This window comes from Hypoxylon fragiforme, assembly GCF_022984875.1.
Source record: "Hypoxylon fragiforme strain CBS 206.31 chromosome Unknown GGS25scaffold_7, whole genome shotgun sequence".
Taxonomy (NCBI): domain Eukaryota; kingdom Fungi; phylum Ascomycota; class Sordariomycetes; order Xylariales; family Hypoxylaceae; genus Hypoxylon; species Hypoxylon fragiforme.
Window position 1 is genome coordinate 2,963,765 of NW_026054762.1, and position 22,220 is coordinate 2,985,984.

The window sequence follows — 22,220 nt, forward strand, 5'->3', positions numbered from 1 at the left end:
ATCTGTCAATGGTTGACACCTAGAGTATTAAAAATCTATGTAGTTAGCAATGAAAAATCTTGCTGATTTCTTCAATTGGTCGTCGAACTTCCTCTTGGATTAAGTGATTCGCCTAGGTACCTATTGTAAACTGAAGGGTGTGTGTTGATACATATCTCATTAAGAATCAAGTTATGTACCAGATAGGCAAGCAGGTAGGTAAGTAAGTAACCTAGTTGACTGTATCTTGAAAATTTTACTCATATTTATAATCTCTTCCGTCCTGCTCCATCTTCTTTCTTTCCTTCCTATCCCTATCCCCATTCCTTCTTCCTCGTCTTCCTCCCTTTACTCTCTTCCCTACCTACCTAAGTTATGCCCCCCCCCCTCCCCTCTCAAAAGATTAAGCATTGTCTATCACTAAAATCGAAATCGAGATCAAAGCCGGCATCACAATCATAGTATCCCAAATCACCACACACACACACACACACACACGCACACACACTAACCCTAGGCACGTAGCACGAAAGCCTCACATAAACATAAACACAGGGCACATAGGGCAGGTAGTAAAACAGAGTTCGAGGTTAACATTTTTGACTTTCTCCCTTTTAATTACACCAGTAGCAGCAACAAAAAAGGGATGGTGGTTGATGGTTGGGTATTAAAAAAAAAGGGGGTGGGAGGAGGTAAGCAAGTAAGTGGCTGTCTAACTTCGCTATGCGAAAGATCCCATCGTACAACCATTTCGCTTCTTCTTCTTCTAAGTACAGGACAGGACACATTACTAGCCTAAGACTAAGCCTAAGTACTTAGTTCCTAATTATGGGCGTGACTTCGCATACAAAATATTCATCATGTAGGAGAAAGAGCAGCCCTTTTTGCCTCCGGCTGTTCCATGCCTCCACCAGGTCCTTCGTCTAAATGTCTCTTCTGGCCGGCAATCTGGTCAACCACTCCCGCACTAGGTGGTGCTGGGCTGCATATATTAGGTGTGGGTGCATGCATGATTGCGGGTGGATGTGGATGTGGAAGTGGAGGTGCAGATGCAGGTATAGGCGTAGGTGTGGATGCCGGTGCTGGTCCAACAAGCTTCGCCGCTAGTTCAGGCTGTCCAGCACGTTCGTTCCCATGGCCAAGTCCCTCTTCATGTAACGTTTTCTGTCCAACCTGTTCAACTACATTTGCACTGGGCGGTACCGGAGCAGAGATCTGTGGCGTTTGAGAGTGCATGGCAGCCTTTGCAACAGGTTGAGATTGCTCGAAACCTCCATTACCATTGCTGAATGCATCGCTATGTTGCCGCTTCTGCCCTGCAATCTGGTCAACGACGCCCGCGCTTGGTGGCGCGGGGCTGGGAATACTGTGCGTAGGTGTTGCTACACTTGGGCTCGGTACAGACGATGCAGTCCCCGAATCTTTCCGAGCAATGGAGGGTCGCGATATTGAATTTGCTCCGGGTCGCGAGATACCCATTGGCGTCGGGCGTTGAATCGAAACTCCAGGACGGGGGAACGACGGCGGCGCTGGCTTCGGTATAGACGATGGAGTTGCCTGGGAAAGTTGTGTACTGGGTTGATTAGCTGGTGCTGCTTGGCTAGCCTGAGCCGCTACCGCCATAGGGGCTGGTGATGGTGCTAGAGCGGGTGATGCAGACGGAGCTTGCTGTGGAGGCTGAGACGAATTTGTTGGCGGAGCAGCATTGACAGATGCGAGAGGTGTAGGTTGCACTTGGAGGCTATGGGCTCTACGCGCATCAGCAATGATCTGCGTGACTGATTTGACCATCAATCTGTCTGCCTCTTCCCACCCTTGAATTGGACCAGAATTTGGCATGCCTCGTGCTCGGTTGATCGCCAAGTCTACGATAGCCTCTGCTTGATCTGTCTTCTTTCTAAGAGCGACAATCATCGTGTCCCTGAAACCCTTGACTCTGCGTTGTATTTCAGCTTCCACCGTTGCCGTGGGTGCCGGGCTCTGGGTTGGTGCACTGGGAGTTGGTGTAGGCTTCACAGCGTTGGACATTGCTGGAGCGGGTGAAGCAGATGTCGTCTGAGGCTGCTGCTTGGCTTGTATCTCACTGATCATGTTTTGTACCGCATTCATCAGTGATTTCTCAACCGGTTCAAACCCAGCAGGCACACTGGTCTGGGCTGGTAACCCTCGCGCCCGATTGATGGCAGAGTCAATGATCTGGGGAGCTTGATTAGTTTGCTTAGAAAGAGCGTCCGTCACCTTTTCTCTGAATTTAGCTATAGCCTGTTCGATCTCCGCCGACAGCGGTGGCCGCACTACATTGTTCGGCGTGTTGGATACCGGCTGTTGTTGGTGCTGCTGCTGTTGAGATAAGGGGTGAGACGTGGGCAGCTGCACTGGGGCGGCCGGTAAAGTCTGTGGATTAGGAGCTGAAGAGACTTCGGATTTGATAGAGGGATTGGACTGGGGAGGCGGCTTCGCGTAAGGAGAACTATATGTACTCTGGTGTGTGTTGTTAGGCTGTCTGGAGAGATACACAGGAGGTAATTGTGCAGGTGCTGGAGCATGTGTAGGATATGCTTGTTGAGTGATCGGTTGAGAAGATGGCGATATATGGGAATGATTAGGTTGACTAGGAGAAGCATGATATCCCGTCTGTGGGTGCTTGATATCGGCTGTGTAATTTGGTAGATTGTGTCCAAAACCGCCGTTGCTACCTGGCAGATAAGAACCATTCTGGTAATACTGCTGCGTTTGCAAGTGCGTATGAAGATGCGGCGGACCAAGCTGTCGGTCAGGGGAGCTTGCTTTACGCTTCTTTCCGGCATCGAGCTCCACCCCGGGAACACGAGACCATAACCCGGTACCTTCAGCTTTCTTAAAGGCTTCGTTCCCAATCAAATTATGCCGAACACTACTCTCCCATCCTTTAGTCTCCGCAGAGAAATAAAACCAGGGGTACTTCGACATGATCCTTTTGTAGATTTGCTTCAGTGTAAGGCCATCAGGGGGCCCGTTCGTCAAGGCCTCGTCTATTAGAACGCCGTAATTCTTCGTAGGCTTTTGAAGTTGCTCCTCAGTGAAATCCTCTTTTCGAAGTTCTAGAGGTGGAGATTTCGGCCGGACCTTCTTCTCCTTCTTCTCCTTTGCTCGTCTTTCCGCATCGGAGCCTTCGTCGCCATCTTCTTTCGACTTTCGTTTGTTGTATTTCCTCTTCTCCGGTTTTTCTCCCTCCTCCGGCGCTGGATTCTTTCTAGGACGTCCCACTGGCCGTTTGATCTTGTCCCCTTGTGGGTCTTGAGGAAGAGTCTTCTTAGAAGTTTCTAGCATCTGCTTCTTGAGTAGGCGTCGCTCTCTCTTTGACATTATACCATCCTTCGGTGGTCTACCCGGTCCACGACGTTTGGGCATGTCAGGCGTCGCAAACTGGGGTTGGGACGGATCATGGCCATGATCTTGGTCTTGGTCTTGGTCTTGGTCTTCAATCTCATCTTGAATCTCATCCTGGATCTCAGCTGACTCAACTACATCAACATTAGGCTCGTCACCCATGTCAGAATGTTCTTCTTCAGCGGCTTCATTGTCTCTTTCGCCTTCATCAGAGCCAAGGACAGGTGTTGGTACGTTCTCTATCTCGGATAGCTCGTCACTTGTGTCTCGGAAATTCTCATGATCGGAATGTTCAAAATCAAAGCTCATCTCTTTACCTCCGATAGACATACGCTTGCTCGACGTTTCTTCTTCATGGTACTGTTCGCCACCGGTCTTACCGAGCACGACACCATTGAGAACAAAAATAAATTCCACATCCTTGATTTGGAGGCGGTCTCCACTTCGGAGGGTAACGGGATCGTCAAGCCCATAATGTGTGTCGTCGCAGAAGAAGCCATTTTTGTGCAGGGCGACAGCTTCAAAGACACCTTTCTTCTCATTATACTCAATTTTCAGATGCTGCCTTGAGATACCACGAGTTTTGCTCGCAATATCCGGCCCGGGCGAATGGATACCAACAAATGGTATATGTGATGGCGATGGCTGCAATGTGCCCAAGTCAACCGCGGCAGCTCCGGGTGTATGTGAGACATATTGTCTATTCGATTTGACATGGTCACTCTGAGCATCATCATCGCCATTTTGTGATCTATGCGCCGAGCTCGGTCGACGTTTCTTGACGGGGCGGGCATTATCCTCTCCATCCGATTCAGGACCAAGCATACCACCTTCTTCACTGACATAGGATTTACTAAATTTGCCTCGGTCAACGTTAAGGGGCGTTGGAGGCGGCAATCCATTCCTAGCATTTTCTTCCACTTTCCGTCTGTAAGCCAACTCCCGCTTCTCATCCCTCCGAGCCTGATCCATAGCTCTCTGGTCGCGACCAATGATGACGGCATACGTTGTCATCTGAAAAACACTATCGGCAAATTCTATCCTGGCAAAAGACTCCAATTTTTGGCTGACGCTAGTAGACGTGTGGTCGGCGCTTGTCGTCAACGCATCGCTCTCTTGCGTGAAGGAAGCTTGTAGCGACACCTCGGAAGGTGCTACAATAGCAGGACCCGGGTTTTGAAAAAGCGTAGATGTGGCCTGGGCGAGGTTCATCATGTACGCATTCGGATCGACCGTAGCCTGAGGATTCGGCATGTTGTTGGTCATGTTCCGGGATGAAAAATCTGCGTTGGAGGGCTCGGGATCGGTAGTCGCGACAGCTTCCAGCTGGGTGCGCGAACGACGATCAGGCTGGTCTAGCATTTGAGCTTGACCAAGTTTCATGCCAAAGGTTTGAGTAGCCAAGCTGAGGTTGGCAGAGGCCAGTTGAACCATAGAAGACGGGTCGTTTGCGCCATTCATAGGTGGCAGCTGTTCAGTCGAGAGTTCGGGTACATCGTCATTATCGCCAATATTGACTTGTGTCGCGGCGGGCGTGGACAGTGGAGACACAGTAGGGGGCGAAGGCATAGAGTGAATCTCGTGAGGGTCATCGCGGTAATGGTAATAGTCTTGGTTATTCGAGATAGGTATAGGCGCATTCGCATTGGGAATAGCATCAAGGGGATTGGGGTCTGTATCGGGGATCGGTATAGGTGCTGGTGCTGGTGCTAATACGGGTGCAGATATCGGTGCTGATACCGGTACTGGGCTTGGGTCTGGGTCTGGGTCTGGGTTCGAGTTTGGTATTGGAGTTAATGTTGATGTTGATGTGGATGTAGATGTAGATGTGGATGCGGGCGCGGCTGCAGTCGGCAGACTTAGCGGAGAAGGAGAAGAAGGAAAAGGCAGAGGAGGAGAGCGATATTGTAAAGGTTGAATAGTATCGGCCTCAGCCGCAGCAGCGTTGGACGAAGTCATCGCTGTTGAATTGGAGACAGCTCCTTCGTCTACGGCGTGCCGGTTAGGAAATTATGAATTATGGGTTGGTTAGTTGGTTGGTTGGTTGGATTAGGAAAGTAAAGTATTCCAATTCAATGTTGATTGAAAGTACTGCCAGTACTGCCAGTACTGCCCAGTTCGGGGGGGAGTTGAGATGGTCACCGCCTTCCTGCAACGTAAAAAAAACTAAAGCTTTTACCACCATTTGCCAGTGGCTCGACACTGCCAATCTTCTGTCAATTCTGTCAATCTGGAAGATGATCCCCCGCCAAGACCTTCTGTAATGGTTCTAAAAGTTCGGCCAAACCTAGCTGCACCTAGTACCACCTACCTGCTTTGCTGTGATTGGTTTAACCATACCAAGCTAATCGGTCTTTTAAGGTTGCTTAGCTCGGATACAATTCCTAGTCGACGCTATGGCCAAGTTCAGTTGGAGTCTTTTAAAATATCTATTGGAGTTGTACCATCCAGAAATATGTAGGTACAGTGTACTATGTATACATGTATTATTGAAAGTGATCCTTTTTATACGAATCAATAAATTCATTCATTGCTTGTTTCTTGATAAACTCACACCGACTCTTTGACTGGCTGCATACGTAGGTATTTACTTAACCTAGGGTAGTCACATGGCAGTCATTATGTAGTAGTATCTTGACAACTCACGGTGTACTACAAAGTTTACATTCCATGAAAGAAGCCCTCCTGTCTGTGTGCTGGTCTAGGTATTGTACAACATTGAATAGGTACCTGAATACTAGGTAGAGAATCATTATGCTCAATAAATATTTGATAACACTACCACATCAGCATGCCATGAGAAATAAACTTACCTTAGGTAACTCATCATACACGCTCACACACATATATACACACCCGAGATGTATATACCCAGGCTGTCAGGTAGAGTCACTGCTTAATAAGGCACGTGCCCTACCTGCTCAACAAAGGCGCTCTTTCACCTGAGCCACGACCCCGTCTTCTTTCAATCCAGTCTACAAGCTTGTAAGCCCAATGGCACAGCATCCCAGCCACGAACCCAACAGCATCATTCTTGAAAGCTAGGATACCCGCCGTAGTCATGAGCATAACCGTCCACCTCTCACCTCTTTCCTCGTCTGATACATTTCGGTGTCTCTTGTGCTGTGCCTGATCAACCGATGCCTCCCATAAGTCCGATGCGCCGTGATTCAGGCTCTGGCCAACCTTGGCGAGCTCTAGACCGGCGGCAATGACCATAATTCCTAGTAAGCTCTTCGGGAAGGCCTTGAGTAAGTCTAGCAAAGTCTCCCCAAATATTATTCCGAGGAGCATCTTAAATAGACCCAACATGATGATGCTAGCTCCGCTCCGTGCCCCAAATCGGTACTGAGCGGCAAGCCCACCGGCGCCGTGACATACGGGCATAGCACCGAACCAACAACCCAGGAGATTCATGGCAGCAACACTGATTCCGAGGGCTGTGACACTGGGCGTAGGTAGGTCAGGAAGCAGGTCTGCGGCCAATGCGCTAGCGGCGATGATGGAGTTCAGGGTTGTGAGGGGTAGCTGCGCGACACCCATGCCGATAGCATCTGCACTCCACTGCGGGAGTTTGAACCAGGGGTTCCAGATGCGGAAATGGGGTAGATGATGATGCGAGCTGATGACGACGGATATGATAGCGAGGACTAGGCCAACGACGAAGATGATGAGGGCATATGGGAATCGAGTCGCCTTTTGAGTCAGGACAAGTAATAAGAAGGCGGCAAAAGACCATACGAGGTTGTCAAGGGGGAAGTCCCAGTGGTGTGCGAACGGCTTTAGCAGCGAAGTGCCTGCCGAGATGATGAGGGAAAGGCCGGCACCGAACTGGATACCTTTGACTACGGGGATGGGAATTATGCGAGTGATCCAGTGTAATAAACCGGTGACGCTAAGGAAAAGCACAACAACAGCGACCACACTACCCGCAGCTACAGTTTCGCGCTCCGAGGCATGAGAAGCTATAGCAGCGGCCGCGATGGCCTAGTGAAACTATTGTTAGTCCTTGACATTCAGACATATTAAGAAAGTGAGCTGTTGCATTTTAAGAAGAGGTAATTAATTACCTTCATCGGCTGAACTGGCAAAGGAATTCCAAATATGACACCGGTAATGAGGTTATAGAAGCCACAGAATACAAGTGTAGTCGATAGCGAGATTGAGCCATTGACGGCGAGGGTGATCATCAGTGGGAGGAGAGTCCCCAGATCACCAAGTGCGCCTGATATCTCTGCGAGCGGGGAGCGACGCAGAGTTGCGACATTATTTCGATGAAGTCGCTTGATGTCGGAAATAAAAGCCATCTTTTAGATAGACCCTTCCGAATGGCGATCGTGGGGTAATTTGAGGTCTAAGGTAGGTACCTACATATGTAGGTATAGTATACTAGGTTAGTAAATAGAAGAATTGACACTAGGTATGTATGTTGGGTGTGTATGATAGGAGAGGTTCTAGCTCTAGCTCTCACTTACGTCAGAGAAGAAATTCCGAAGGTTCAGTGCTCGAGGTCCTGCACGACTCCGCGTGGCCCGCAATCCCTCGGAAATACCCGAGACACATAAAAAAAATAGAAAATCCAGCCCCTATCACACTTGGAAACATTGAAGTTACCAACCCATCTTGAACTCATGCATGCATGACATTTTCTCCCTCACGTGCAGCTTGTCATTTTAAGGTGCTGAGTGACTTTAGAAGAGAGTCGGCGAATGGGGTACATGTGGTTCCGGAGAAGGACGAAAACTTCGGGAAACATTCATTCCAGCGCCACGGCAGCACAACATTGAAATGTCTATCATCCCTAGGTAAGGTAGGTGGGATTCAGCACCTGCCTAAAGCAATCCTTGGAACTTCCTCACTTTTCCTACTCATCAAATCACATTGCTTGAGGAAGAAAATCAAACATACAAATCATTCTCAAAGAGAGATGATGAGCGCGACAATGCAGATATATGTTATGAAAAAGTTCTTATATTTTGAAACCTCACAGTCCCTGAAACAAGGGGATCTTGAGTTTCAGACGAGGGTAAGTAGATGAACGAAAAAAGCGAAAAAAAAGAAAAAAAGAACCAAAAAAAGAGAAGAGATGAAAAAGAGATACTGGCGGTTAGATAAGGCGAGTTTTAATTTCCAGCCGCATCTGTAGGAAACACAGGAAACAACTTGGAAACAACGACAATTGAATTTGAACTCTGCAGCCAAGGTGACTTCCGAAATTCAGTAGGCACTGCGCAGGTAACACATGCAAAGCGGGGGCGGTAAAGCAGAAACAGCAGAAACAACAACATTGAACCTTGCAAGTTGAAATGTTACGATAAGATTCTTCCTTGTCTAAACCTTAGACTCCAGATATCATTAACCTAATGTCTATAGTGCCTACCCTAGGTATATAAGGGAGGCAAGTAGGCACACTTCTATTCGGTCTTCCACGAATGAAGGTGCCAGTGCAAACGCTTACATCAAAAGTGGAGGGCAAGTATAAACGGACAATAAAAAAATGTAGGATAGCGCACGGGATGTCAGGGTCCCGAAACGTTAGATCCATCGATTCCGTCGATTTCCCACTCTGGGGGCCAACCTCCCACGACTTGGATACATATCTATTTACCTACCTACTTACCTACTTACCTATCTACTTACTGTATTATATTTTACATACCTGTCTATATCTTTGTTTGTTAACATTACACGTGTACAATTTATATATTCCCTTCCTCTATCTTATCCCCCTTTTGTCAGCCCTATAGACACTTGATAGGGAATGGGATGTAAAACTTTGTTCACTTATACCTAAACTTTGGGTTGGAATGATCTTTGATCTTTTTGATATTTTGAACTAAACACTAAATACTATCATGGCTTTTACTATATTGTTGCTTGTCGGTGCAACGGTTTCGTATTTCTTATTCAATATAGTTTCAGGGCTTCGAGCTAACATCGCTGCCGCGAAACAATCCGGTTTCCCCTATTATATCGTCCGTAAGTTGATTGGCCCAAATATTGAAGCCTTCAATGGTTAACTTCAAATAATGCCCACCCCTTTTCTTGTACCCAAGTACCCTGCTTTATCTCACCTATGTCACTGGTACTAGGTACACATACTGAAGCTGACCTCTTCTTACTTATAGCCATTAGTCCATGGAACCAAATTGGACAGTTAACAAATGCCGTTTGGGTTCCCTTGTTTAAACTTTTGCCGCGCAAGTGTTGGCAGGACATTGAACCGTGAGTAGCGGAGACATTGACGTACCTACTATTAAGTAGGTGCATGCCAGTCCTTGAATGGCGATCTAACAAACTCGGGGATAGTATCTTGAATCCCAATTGGCAATACCGAGATAACCATAAGATATTTGCTGCTATCGGTGATACCTTCATGATTATCTCCCCCGGTAGAATTATATGTTACACGGAAAACGCTGAGGCAATCCACCAGATCACCTCTAAAAGGGAAGCGTTCTCCAAGCCTACAGAAGTCTATGCTATCCTCGGGCAATATGGCCAAAATGTATTAACTCTAGAAGGCGCCTCTTGGCGCATGCACCGCAAAATCACCTCTGCCTCTTTCAATGAAAAAAATGCCGCCATGGTGTTTACGGAGTCCATTAACCAGACCCAAGGCCTAATTAACATGTGGCTCGGCGCCGATGGTTTGGGCAACAAGACGTTCAAGTCAACCGAACGGGACACGGCCTCGCTCACGCTAAAAATTATCGCTAACATTGGCTTTGGCCTCAAAATTCTCTGGCCTGGTCAAAAGTTCCCTCCAGGTACCGATCCGAGATTGGCTAAGTATGGAACGCAGGATCCTCCCAAAGGGTTCTCGATGAGTTTTGGAGATGCACTAGCGCAGACTCTCGATTATCTCATCTTGCTTCTCATCACGCCGAAATGGATTCTAAGAATTATTCCCAGCAAGAAAGCGAACAAGGCAGTGGAGGCAGAGAGCAACCTCGTTCGGTACTTCAACGAATTTTTGCGAGAGAAGATTGAAGATGTGCAGAAAGAGTCCAACACAGAAGGACTGGACATAATGGGCTCTTTAGTTCGCTCAAGCTACGGAAACAAGGTGACTAATGGTTCAGCAACTAAAGGGTCTAGCAAAAAGGAGTCGCAAACTGCTCATTTATCGGACTCTGATATTATTGGCAACGCTTTCATAAACATTGTAGCAGGCCACGAAACCACGGCCAACATTCTTCACTTCGCCCTCATCGAGCTGGCCACCAATCCAGGCTCGCAAAGGCGTCTACAACGGGATGTCGATAACATTGTAGGTGATAAGGATCCGAACGAGTGGGATTACGAGTCGAGCATCAGCTCTTTACAGGGATCGATGGTGGGAGCGGCCATAAATGAGACTTTGCGCCTGGTCCCACCGGTTGTCGATATTCCCAAGAGAGTATCTCCGGCGCAAGATCAGCTGATCACCATCGACGGAGTACAGCATTTGCTCCCTCGCAACTCAGTAATTGGCATGGCGGTCGTGGCCTCGCAACGCAGTCCAAGATACTGGCCGACTAAGCCGAGTAAGGTCAGCGACGCTGAGACGGACGTGGATGATTTTGTGCCCGAACGGTGGCTTCACACTGAGGCGACCAAGAACGAGACCACCGCCGTCGAAGACGCAGATACGGAGGATTTTGGGGGTTATGCGGGGTCCGACACCAGCGCACAGCTATACCGGCCGGAACGGGGCGCCTTCATCCCATTCTCGGACGGTGCGAGAGCGTGTCTCGGCCGACGCATCGCCATCGTGGAGCTGGTGTCGGTGCTGGCGGTTATTTTCCAGAATTACAGCATTGAGCTCGCGGTAGATGAGTGGGCGAGTGATGACAAGGTTGCTGGAATGAGCGAAGACGAGAAAGCGGGACTGTACAAGACGGCACAGAAGAAGTCAAGGGAGACCGTCAAAGAGGCTACGAGTTTGCTCACATTGAAGCTACACGGTGATAGACATGTTCCTCTCAGGCTAGTGAGGAGAGGCGATGAGCGATTTGTCAATTGGATTGAATGATGAGATATCCTTGGACAACATGTAAAAACGAATTATTGCTGGGTACCTGTCTATATTGCCCAGCTGTATTATTTGGTATAGGTATGGCTAAACATGAAAAGGGGGCATATCAGGGAGACCAAGACCATTTATATATCACGATTTAGCTATTACGAATTCGTGTCGAACTCCATGTCGGCAACGACAAATTCATGCAAGGTACATGTACCTACATTCTACATACATAATGTAACTTAGTGCTTGAGCAATATTAATCACCAATTCTTCAATAAACCATCTTAGAGGTACCTTTTCCGTACAAAACACCAGAACAGTGTTCAACAGTCAACAACTTAAGAAGGCCTCTAAAGCTACGATATGAATATGATTGTCAACTTTCCGAAATTGGACGAGGATACAACTAATTACCATGAACATTTTTGTTTGTTTTGTTTTTCTACATGAAGGAAAACTCGTCTCCACAGGTTAACTGGTTAAAATGGGACGATGACACGGTGCCTGGGTAGCCCAGACTCTCCAACAGTGAAGTAGGTGACATGGCAAATGACGGCTGTTTTTTTCTCAATTGACTGACGTAGCACGCGCCGAGCGGAGGCAAAGACTGCTGCTTATGTAGCTGGTTAGGTGGTTAACCCTGGACTTGTAAACGGCCGGGAGGACCCTAGTAGAGGTGCAGCCCCAGCAAGCTTTTAGTTCCTTAGCTGGCAATCACAAACCCTAGTACATGTAGTTGGCCATTGTTCAAGGTTAGCTGTAGGGGAAGCTACCTAACCTAGGGTACTGCAGAAACTCCAGGGCTGTGACTCCCGACTCCCGCACCTGCACGTCAACAGAATAAGAAAACATAAACAAGCCACGCCACGCTTTTCCTTAACTTACCTTACTACTTACTCTATGTACTGCCCTACTACCCTACTACCCTACTACCTTACCAACAGACTACAGTGACCAGACCTTATTACCTGGTATTATTTGTACAATACATACCTAAATACATACACACGCGCGCCCCTCGCTTCAAATCGCAACACGCAACACGGTGCGATCTCATCTCCCATCATTATCTCTTTATCTCATTTTATCATTCATGATACTATTGCTATCATCATCCTCAAACTTCAGCTTAACAACGTAAACTTGCACCCCAGTAACCTCACCAATCCCTTACATACAACTTTTAGAAAATCATTGAATTTTGGTCGCCTATTTTACGCGACATTGTTGATACAGACTTCAATTCAAGCAAACCTTCCAAGCTTCTTCGGTACACACCAAAAAAAATGTCCGGTGCCAATAGCTGGCTGCAGAGGCAGCGAAAGACGGATCTGACTGAGCTTGCTCAGCATACCGGCTTAAAGAAGTATGTACATTTTTGTTTGCTAGAACATACCACATGTCAATCCTCAATTTACTCAAGTTACCAATTTACCTTGAGAGTATTCATTCCAGTCTCAAAGCTTGTCGCGTTATTATCTTGCAAGTGATCTTGCAAGTGCTCTGTGATTTGATGGCATGACAATACACATTACATTATAATGTGGCATACTAAGTGCTATGCTATGCTATGCCATGTCATGATTTTGACGTGGCATAACCGGGACCGAATTACATCACCGTCTTAGCTTAGGAATGCAGGAACAGCAAAGACAATTCCATTGCGATCTACCAACGCGCCGTTCCGAGACAAGACAAGAACCACATGGCTAACACGTTTTTTCTTCTTTGTTTGCGACAAATAGTTATGAATCGTTAAAGAAAACCGAACTCGAGCTCGCACTCGACGAGTACTTGGCCGAAAACTCATCTCAATTTTCCTCCGATCCCAAGCTCGCCAACTACTATTCCAGTCGCGCCCGGACTGCTGGTTCCCCCGTGAAGAGGGACGCTCCGGATGCTCCTGTTGAGAGAGTCAGAGCTCCTAGACGCCGAGCCACCAGAGCTCCCGAAGAGTTCTCCGCTCCTGCAGAGTAAGTCGGGTCGCGATTTGCGACAATTGCTGCATTTGCTAACGCTGCCCAATAGATCTGACGACGAGCCTGTAGGCAATTCCTCTGCGCTTGTACGAACTCCTGGTCGCGCACTCACACTGGCGGGTCGCATTCCGCTTCCTGCGACTCCTGCCGACGTTGCTGAAGCTGTCGACCGCTCCACCATAGCTGTTAGAACACGCGTTATGTCTATGTACAAGGAGTCGGGAATCACAGAAGCAACTCACGCGACGCGCGAGAGCTTGTCGAATGTGACATCTGTGCTTTTCGCCATATCTGCGTTTGAGATGTACTTCTTGCGCCCAGAGATCTTGGCTGACCGATACGCGTTCACCATTCCTGCTATCGCGTTACTTGGCACCAACGACGTTCCCGTCTTCGTCCCAGACATGTTCCTGCTACTTACATGGTCGTTCTGGTCGCCTGCTCTCCTTTGGGCTTTCACAAGTACCATCCTGCCTTGCATTGCCGGCTACTTCATCAATTTGACTGTTGGCGCTCCCCACAATCATCGCGTGACTCGTAGCCGTGCTGCTCCTCCAGACACGGTTGTTGACCCGCTGACCTATAGCATCGTCAAAGCTTTAATATCCTATGTTGTATATGGACAGGGCGTTACATTTGGCGGCTGGGTAGATGAGACGTCTATTGCACGTATCAACACGGCCGTGTATGGTGGCTACAAAGGTGTTCTCACGGGAACTGCCATCTCCGGTATTTTCAGCATCTACGACGCGGTGTTGAAGAAGTAGAAGACGTGGAACTGTCCGTCTCGATCTGCCGATAAACACGGGTATAGCCCATGCCCGTTCTCGGGTCTCCCCTTTCTAAGTGATAGTTTCAACATCATCTCACCCGAACCTCCCGCGTTTCAAATATCACCTACTAAACGCCGACATCCCCACCTCCCGGGCAAAATCCTTTCTTGTGCGTAACTTATTTGAAGACGGCGTTTGATGGCGTTGGCGGCGTACTGTGTGTGGCGTTCGGCTCACCCCCCTTCGCTTGATTCTGATACCACGGCCGAATTTACCGGTCATTCCCCCATCCGTATTTTTCTCGGTATCGCCGGCTTTGTTTTGTTTGCCGATAGGGGGCCCGCCGTCCCCGGACTGGATTTTGGGCCGGAGTCTGCGTTGGCAAATCCAAACTTGATCTTTTCTTCAAGTTTTCTTGACTCGGAGTTGCTTCCGAGCCAAGTGAGAAGAATTCTTCAGTTCCAAAGTAGATTCTTTCCAAAAATGTTTTTTAAACCTTTTTTTATATACAGTATATATCTATCTTTGGCATGCGCAATGAACTTATTCGTTTACCTTACCTACCTTGCTTATTATTCGTGCTTATCCACCTCACTTTGTCTACCTCTTTTCTGCCTCGAGCCTGTAAGCCGAAACGGCTTCCTTGCTACGGAACGTTAGGTACGCGTTTTTCTCGAGCTAACGAATCGCCATATCGTGGTTCCTACTTTAATGGTTTCCTCGACCGCGAGAGAAAGGGAGATGATTATACTGTTGTTGGTGTTGGTGTTCGCCATACCCACGAGGCAGGCCATAAGCTAGAGCAAAAGGAGGGAGGAGGAGGAGGAAGAAGGATTTACTACCTTGCTATAACCGTCTGGTTGACTGACTGGCCATTTGGGAGGGGATTTGAGTGGCTGAGATGATTTTACCTTGCCTTACTTTTCTTCTCTTTGCTCCGGTAAAAAAAAATAAAAGAATCGAGCATCGTTGATGGGATATGATGGGATGGTATAGGGAGTAGGTAGAGTAGGGAGGAATCGCATCGGATCCATGGGATGGGATGACTATATGGTGTGGCATGGTTACTGACTGACTATATGAGCATGGCTGGCTAATAACTAAGGAAATTCTCATCAAGTAGGATTCTACTTGCTTGCTTCTAACCTAGTTAGGTGTACTTGCCTTAGCATTACTGGCATTTTTCTGGGAATATATATAGCTCGTTCACTTTCATTCTCCTTTGCTGTTTAAGTGACGATGAATCTCTGTGCTTTCGTTGATGATTTGTTTCGTTGGCTGGCTGGCTGGCTGGCCGGCCGGTGGTACTCACTCGTAAGACCCCTAAGGTACTTGCTACGTACAATACGTACATACCTAACCTAGGTAGGTAATCTCCTCAGTCTTCCACCAAACATCGAAGCTAACCTACCTACCTACCTACCTACCAACCAGAGACCTTACGTATCACCGTCACACGATCTAGCCAGGGGTCTGAAGATGTGCTAACCTACCTACCCAGGGTATCAGGTAGGTAGGTAGGTACAGTAGGTAGGTAACACGCCAACGCTCTAATCATCCATCTACCTCTCTACCTCTCTACCTCTCTATCTACATAATAACTAGCACCTACTAGGTAGTAGGTAGGTATGATACTAACCTACCCTAGGTAGATAGGTAGACACTTGAAATAAGGAGGACCACAATGACATGAAAGTAGCGAGTCATTCCCGTTTTCCTATATGGACAACCAACACTAACCTACCTAGATGAATGTCATCATGTTAGGTACCTAGACATCTTATTATCTATTAATCTCAGGCTATAGCCCAAGCATTTTGTCTAGTAGATATTCTGACGTGGTACCTGGTATTTATATACGAAGCTACGAATTAGCCTCTACTTCGAGTAAAAGCTCAAAAACTCAGGGGTAATTGACGGCCAGCCATCCCAGATCTTCACCAACATCAGATTAAGTAATCATCAAGCACGATCACGACCAGTCAGTCTCACAAACAATCAGCCTAGTAGATAGCAAAAGCTCTTTTTGATATTACATTATATACATGGAGTTGACACTGCACATTTCCTATCATCTCAAGCCTCCCAACTCCACACATCGGAGAGAATTCTGTCTAGAATTCTCTCAATTCTCCTCTGAGCCCCCCCCTCCCTAACTTCCATGAAGGTACCTAGATAAGTGGATTCCTTGCGCGAATGACTCAAGCTGAGTTGTTCGCGTCATATGAATGTACAAAAAGGGCCGCGTCTTCGAACCCAAAAGCAAATACAGCAGGCTCCTTTCTTTCAGACCAAGGTCAACCATGCTTCCCTAAACGCGCGCAATGCGTGACGAAAATGACTATCAAGTGAAATTAATGGGCCTGACTCCTCATATGCGAACGCCCCTAATATGCCGTTGCTCGTAGTACTCCATACACGAGGCATGATGGATGAGGCTTCTGATGCCTCCTGTTTTCAGTGCTCTGATTCTATGTTATCCGTTTAGCCTTGCCATTGGCTGTGTGCATTGATAAGTTCTTCTAGACTTTGCACAAAAGAAAATCGACTTTTTTCGCGCATTATAATTAATTCTATCCCTGCTCGACAGGGTTTTCCCACTTAATGGGGTGTACTAGCATACTCCGTAGGCATAGTCGTCCGGAATTCTTCGGATCTTGCTCGTCTAGCAACCCGCCTCTTGGCGTGCCTTCGCCGGCACGGCCACCGTTGTCACCCCTGCCATCCATCTGAGCGTAACCGAGCCAGCGACGCCATAGTAGACCAGCAAATTCACTGTTGTAGTACCAACTTGTCCCCTTGTGGTTGTGCTCATTTCTTAGATCGAATGGGGAGCCGTGGCCGCTAGAAGTGTGGTCGCGGCCACCGTTGAAGGCATTGTCGATCTCTTGCTGAGGCCATGCTCGATCTAGGTAAACTGGATGGGGAGCATATACGGCCTTCAAACCATGGTGTAGGGCCATGGATGGAGGGAACATCTCGCTAAACATGCTATGATGTAGACGCCATGTTTCCTCGTGCATCACGCGCAATAGACGGCGCGACAATCGTGAAGCAGTCACGATAGCACACCTTCGCGGAGGCTTCTCGTACTGGATCTCGTAACCTGTAACATCGCCAGCGAAGACCCAACCGGATTCATCGGCATCGAAAAGCGGGTTAAGCGTAATAAGATCCGCATCCTCGCCAACACCGCATTGTGTCATGTCCGATCCGCTGGCACAACTCGCAGGTAGGAAGACTTCGCCATCTTCGAGGGCCGCTTTTCCATTAAAAACCACCGGCCCCAAGACAGGTCGTCTGCCAGATTCCTCCGTCTCATGTTGAACAAGGTCGGTGAAGTTCTCCCAACTTCCGTGAAGTCCTGGAATGTAGTACTTGCTCGATCGTTCCCACATACCCAATCGACTCTGGTCTGCGCCCCATTTTCCAAGTCTGTCAAACAGTTCGTAGTATGATCCAGTCCAACGCATGTCCATCTCCCAATTCCAGAAATGCGCATATTCAGGGTGCATCATGGCAAAATGCTGGAGCGGCATGTGAGCGGATCGGTAAACTCCGTGAATATCACCGTTGGAAGGATTCTCGAAGGTGTTACCGAAGTTGCCTGGATAATACAACTTCATTTGGGCTTCGGACCAGAGAGTGCAGAGCCCATGGAACTCTGGGGGAACATTGTTATCGAGAATTTTCTGGACTGTCGCCGGGTCTGCCCAGATAGGCTCATTGTTGTCTCGAACATGTAAGAGGAAGTGAATGTCATACTCAGCTCCCGATCTAAGATTGAGCTCATTAACCATAGCACGGAAGTTAAGAACGGCATGGCTTGTCCACTGGAAGCCGATATAAGTTCGCACAACTACGGCAATTCGATCCAACCTCTTGCGGCTGGATTGCGATAGTTCGAAATCTCTAGTTTCGTTGCCGGTGAAGAAACGAGCTTCATTGCTTTTAAAACATCGGTCTTGTGCTGCCGCCCAGTCGACACCTTCGTAGTTGATCTTGCCGGTTTTCTCCCATACTGCCTCGTTACCTTCCTGTTCAGTATCGAGTGCCTGACCAGTTCCACCCTGCTCCAAGCCATACCCAAGACCGTACGGACCATAGCGACCGAAACGATCAAAGCAAACGTCTTCTCGTAAGCCGAATATGTCGTACGATCCGAGAGCTGCCTTTGGCTGACCCTGGGGCACGCCGTTGTATGCGTATAATTCTGGAGCTGGGACTTTCTTATCCTCATCGATGTAGCAATGGCTCACAGGCACGTGAGTTCTTTGATACTCATCGGAATCGTAATCGGGGTGAGCGTGGTACGCACTGGGCTTAGGAGGCACGGATTGGCGAAGAGTGGGCATAGCCTCAGATGCTTCATTAGTAGAGGATGTTTTAGGATATTCAGGCTTGTAGTCCCAAAATGAGACAAGTGCCTTGATACCATTGTAGTATCCATCAAGGCTGCGAATTTATTGTTAGCTCTGCATTGGCATTGCTGAACCACATTCGGGAGTAACTTACTGCTTATATCTCAGCCAGTGAGGTCCGTTTACATCGTACGCTTCCTCCGTCTCCTCTACTTCTTCTTCTTCCGTGTTCTGCTCCGGCTGCTCTTCGTCATCTTCCTTTCCTACATTTACATCGTTCAACTGCATCACTTCTTCACTGTCCTGCTTCTGCTGATTCATGACACCATTCATCTGAGGAATGTCTAGAATTTCCGTTTTGGCTCCGTGTACTTTAGTTCCGTGTACCAAGCCCAAGACATTTCGAGATCTGGCTGTTAAGCTTGGATTGAAAAGGGTGACTGATAGCACGAGGATGGTGACAATGGTCCATATCACTACCCGTCGGTAGAGGCAGTGGCCTAGCAAGGCCTTCACTCGGAACTTGGAGTCCGGCTTGGTCGAGATTGGTAGATAGGACTCGCTTTTACGAGCCATTAGGTTGGGAAATGAGCCCGACTTTCGGGACACGTAGTTAGATATACGACTCATGTTCCGTTTGGCGAATCTGAATTAGAAGTCTCAAGAAAAAAGATCAATGCTCAGCATCGAGAATGGCAAGCTTGTATTTCAGCTCATTAGTGGGAAAAGGTGTGAAAGTCGTTCTCCTGGTAGCCGGGTGTAAGTGATAAGTGGCGAAGCTGTGACGTTTCGTATTGAGGTCAACAACAACGAGCTCTTGCCAACTCGAGGTAGAAGATCGGACAAAGTGGTTTTCCTTCTTGGTCTTCCGACCGGTACGTCAGTCTGATGGATACTTAGACCGGATGTTGAAGGACGGTTCACTTGTGGAGATCTTCGGAGTATGAGCTGCGGCACCTTGGAGGGGATGATAGGATCAAATTTGATAAAAAAAAGGAATCAGACTGAATTATCGAATGAATGAACGAATGGAAATGGGTTGCAGGTTTATTATTAGATAGGAGAAAAAAGAGTGCTCTCCACAGACAGAAAGTGTCGTGTTCTGTAGGTCTAGGAATGGATTGTTAGAAGTTGGCGTGCAGAGTGTGGAGGGGGGGAGGGGTGGAGGAGGATGTTAGATGGGGATGTAAATGGAGACGAAGGAACGAGGTTTGAGAAATAATGTGATTGTAAATGTGCGGTGAAACACGCCACTTCATAAGGGGAAAAGGAAAAAAGAAAGAAGAAAGAGGGAAGCAATAGGTTTGAATGGGGGGAAGAAAGAGTCTAAATTGGTCAACAGAAAGACGGGAAGGAAAAAGTGATGTACGATGAACGATGTAGTGTAGAAGAATTAGAAATGGAAAGAGTCGGTGGTGGGTATTGTTTGTCGCAAAGAGGTTTGCTTTGACTCGGTTGTCAGTTCCAATCCAGGTCCAATCCAACAATGAGCGTGTTCTAACAGGCATCAACAGGCATTTGCTAGTACTTTAGCAAGGAAACCACAACCGGTATAACTGGGTACCAGATACTAATAGTAGTCTAATACTAATATACTATGTAGTATGTACTTACATAGGTATGTAACTTCAAATGTTGAAGGCAAGTACGGTAACGATACTGTGGTAACCGCAACCTTGAACCTGATAGTCTAATCTAATGGTACATACTAGTAGTACCTACTAGTAGTACCTACTTACTCTTCAAGTATCATGTATCGTCCAAGGTTCGAAGGTTGGTAAGCTGAAAGAAAGGAGAGAATAACAAAAAAAAAAAAAAAAGGAGACATATGATGTCGATCTTCTTGGACACTACCAGCTCGTGGAGATAATTGCATTTCCAAAACGTACATATGTAGATCGAATGTGGAAATACTTACATACTAAGTAGGAGGGTAGGCTGGGGACTGGCTGGGTTCAATGTTAGCTAAAGGTATAACAGAAAAGCATCTGCAGGACATTTCGTATGTGCCATTGTGCCATTGTGCCCAGCTGATAATGTATGTATTTTAACTATTATTTTTGGATTTCTATACTCACTTTATGCTTAGCCTGACTTTAGTTTCCCGGACTTCCTCCCACGTTCTCCCAGTGCACTAGTAATTGCATTGCATCTACGAACTTTCTCGGCTTCATCCAGGATCTTGCTGCACACCTAAGCATTTCCTCAAGAGTGATGTGTGATGTGCAGGGCGGTATGACGAGTCCACACACGTGTGACATGTAGGTCCGCATATGTTCAACCAAATTAATCATTCTTCGAGGCTGGGAGGGAAATACCGCTAAAGGGGACGATCGAAACTTTGTCATGTTATTCATATGGATAGTATTCGTAACCCTGATGAAAAAACGTTGTGTATAACCCACTACACTACATTACTCGAGTTTTTTTCTGCACTTACAGCAAGCAGTACTGCTACAGTAGATACTAAGATACTATAATAGCATAACTGTCGCAAGAATTACCAAGATGGAACAAAATCCTCTTATTAGACATTGTCTTTTGTTTCGTAACCGACACTTCTACAACAAAAGCAGCTACCTAAGTCGCATCTGCTTTTCAACTTTGGATGTTCAAGAATTTATCCCGGGAATTAATGAGGCTTGAAGCAGGGTTCCATCGCCAAGAAACAGGGCTACAGGGGAATAAGGGGGGGCCTCTCAAGGCTGTCAGGGCGGCTTTCTATGCGGACTGGTGGGACAAGCCCATTTCCCCCATGTTTTATGTTCTATCGTTCGCGCCCAGCGTTACAGACGGTGGATTCTGGCCAAATAACCTTTTATCAAATTCATCATCAGATTTTCAGGGTCAAATCATTGGAAACGCGCAATGAACGAAGCAACTGCACTGCCCCCAATGCCCAAACGAGTGAGTCTTGTGAGTCTTGTGAGTCTTGTGAGTCTGGGTATATGTACCATACCATAGTAGATAGAGTGTAGAGGTACATGCATCATGCATCGTGAATAAAAAGCCTACATATACTGGCATACATTGCCATACATAAGTAGGTACAGATACTGTCAGATAGATTCTGATAGAAGCTCCAAGATGTCAAGTGTTTTGTTTCAAAAGGAGATAAGGTCCGACGTCATTTATGCCAAGCAATCTTGTCGTTCGCTTTTTCCTTTTCTTTCACATGCTACGAAGTAACTAGCTAGGTTAGTATTCTTTCCCTTTTGTTTATGTAGTACATGCGCATATGTCGTACACTTGCAGTAGTTTACATTACACTTGTACAACGATTGTGAGAGCCTCAATGTAAGGGAATAAGTACACAGTACAGTATTACTCAAAGACTTAACTAAGGTTAGTACATCTCTTAGAACAACATTTGAACATCTCCTTTTTCCACATAGGGGTGAAAAAGCTTCGATGAGGTTGGGTTACAAGCCCCCCCAGAAGTTGAAATGCAGGTGTAGTGTGATGATCGGCAATGGATTTGTGGAGATGAGGTGAAGTAGTCTTGGCTCGCTGGTTCGGTAGCCAGTCGAATAGTGACGATCTTTGTTCATTGAAGATTGTTCCCGCTGCCGCCACAGCCGCCAAGCAAAGAGGAATCTGCCAGGGAATCTGCCAGGGAATCAAATCAAATCGCCAAGGAACGCACGACGCCGAGCTGGTGAGATCCGACCTGAGACACAACCGTTCGGCCACTAAATTGCACCATTACTCTACGCGGATTAGACCCGTAGCACAGCATAAACCTTTC

At 47.3% G+C, this 22,220-nt stretch overlaps 5 protein-coding genes across 5 annotated transcripts; 2 read left to right on the forward strand and 3 right to left on the reverse strand.

The window, feature by feature from the left end:
* Window positions 1-374: 374 nt before the first annotated feature.
* Window positions 375-5,528, reverse strand: GGS25DRAFT_501359 (uncharacterized protein). Its single transcript, XM_049261921.1, has one exon. The coding sequence runs from the start codon at window positions 5,305-5,307 to the stop codon at window positions 838-840; it is 4,470 nt and encodes a 1,489-aa protein (XP_049115124.1). The 5' UTR covers window positions 5,308-5,528; the 3' UTR covers window positions 375-837.
* A 384-nt stretch (window positions 5,529-5,912) lies between these two features.
* Window positions 5,913-7,805, reverse strand: GGS25DRAFT_501360 (uncharacterized protein). Its single transcript, XM_049261922.1, has 2 exons — window positions 7,419-7,805; window positions 5,913-7,335 (listed from the first exon to the last, which is right to left on the reverse strand). The coding sequence occupies exons 1-2, from the start codon at window positions 7,653-7,655 to the stop codon at window positions 6,262-6,264; spliced, it is 1,311 nt and encodes a 436-aa protein (XP_049115125.1). The 5' UTR covers window positions 7,656-7,805; the 3' UTR covers window positions 5,913-6,261.
* Window positions 7,806-9,048: 1,243 nt separating this feature from the next.
* On the forward strand, window positions 9,049-11,593 carry GGS25DRAFT_391246 (cytochrome P450). The gene is made up of 3 exons (XM_049258349.1): window positions 9,049-9,327; window positions 9,477-9,573; window positions 9,658-11,593. Exons 1-3 carry the CDS (start codon window positions 9,204-9,206, stop codon window positions 11,363-11,365), a joined length of 1,929 nt encoding a protein of 642 aa, XP_049115126.1. The 5' UTR covers window positions 9,049-9,203; the 3' UTR covers window positions 11,366-11,593.
* A 908-nt stretch (window positions 11,594-12,501) lies between these two features.
* GGS25DRAFT_391291 (uncharacterized protein) lies at window positions 12,502-14,207 on the forward strand. The gene is made up of 3 exons (XM_049258350.1): window positions 12,502-12,725; window positions 13,105-13,332; window positions 13,388-14,207. Exons 1-3 carry the CDS (start codon window positions 12,646-12,648, stop codon window positions 14,103-14,105), a joined length of 1,026 nt encoding a protein of 341 aa, XP_049115127.1. The 5' UTR covers window positions 12,502-12,645; the 3' UTR covers window positions 14,106-14,207.
* Window positions 14,208-16,573: 2,366 nt separating this feature from the next.
* On the reverse strand, window positions 16,574-19,349 carry GGS25DRAFT_391317 (uncharacterized protein). The gene is made up of 2 exons (XM_049258351.1): window positions 18,627-19,349; window positions 16,574-18,566 (listed from the first exon to the last, which is right to left on the reverse strand). The coding sequence occupies exons 1-2, from the start codon at window positions 19,100-19,102 to the stop codon at window positions 16,685-16,687; spliced, it is 2,358 nt and encodes a 785-aa protein (XP_049115128.1). The 5' UTR covers window positions 19,103-19,349; the 3' UTR covers window positions 16,574-16,684.
* Window positions 19,350-22,220: the final 2,871 nt, after the last annotated feature.

Excerpts from the sequence above, each read along its gene's own strand:
- GGS25DRAFT_501359 (XM_049261921.1), bottom strand. The coding sequence starts at position 5,307 with ATGACTTCGTCCAACGCTGCTGCGGCTGAGGCCGATACTATTCAACCT.
- GGS25DRAFT_501360 (XM_049261922.1), bottom strand. The coding sequence starts at position 7,655 with ATGGCTTTTATTTCCGACATCAAGCGACTTCATCGAAATAATGTCGCA. Across the intron at positions 7,336-7,418 it reads TGCCAGTTCAGCCGATGAAG|GCCATCGCGGCCGCTGCTAT; the intron begins GTAATTAATTAC and ends TAGTTTCACTAG.
- GGS25DRAFT_391246 (XM_049258349.1), top strand. The coding sequence starts at position 9,204 with ATGGCTTTTACTATATTGTTGCTTGTCGGTGCAACGGTTTCGTATTTC. Across the intron at positions 9,328-9,476 it reads TTTCCCCTATTATATCGTCC|CCATTAGTCCATGGAACCAA; the intron begins GTAAGTTGATTG and ends TCTTACTTATAG. Across the intron at positions 9,574-9,657 it reads TGTTGGCAGGACATTGAACC|TATCTTGAATCCCAATTGGC; the intron begins GTGAGTAGCGGA and ends ACTCGGGGATAG.
- GGS25DRAFT_391291 (XM_049258350.1), top strand. The coding sequence starts at position 12,646 with ATGTCCGGTGCCAATAGCTGGCTGCAGAGGCAGCGAAAGACGGATCTG. Across the intron at positions 12,726-13,104 it reads CAGCATACCGGCTTAAAGAA|TTATGAATCGTTAAAGAAAA; the intron begins GTATGTACATTT and ends TGCGACAAATAG. Across the intron at positions 13,333-13,387 it reads GAGTTCTCCGCTCCTGCAGA|ATCTGACGACGAGCCTGTAG; the intron begins GTAAGTCGGGTC and ends GCTGCCCAATAG.
- GGS25DRAFT_391317 (XM_049258351.1), bottom strand. The coding sequence starts at position 19,102 with ATGAGTCGTATATCTAACTACGTGTCCCGAAAGTCGGGCTCATTTCCC. Across the intron at positions 18,567-18,626 it reads CACTGGCTGAGATATAAGCA|CCTTGATGGATACTACAATG; the intron begins GTAAGTTACTCC and ends ATAAATTCGCAG.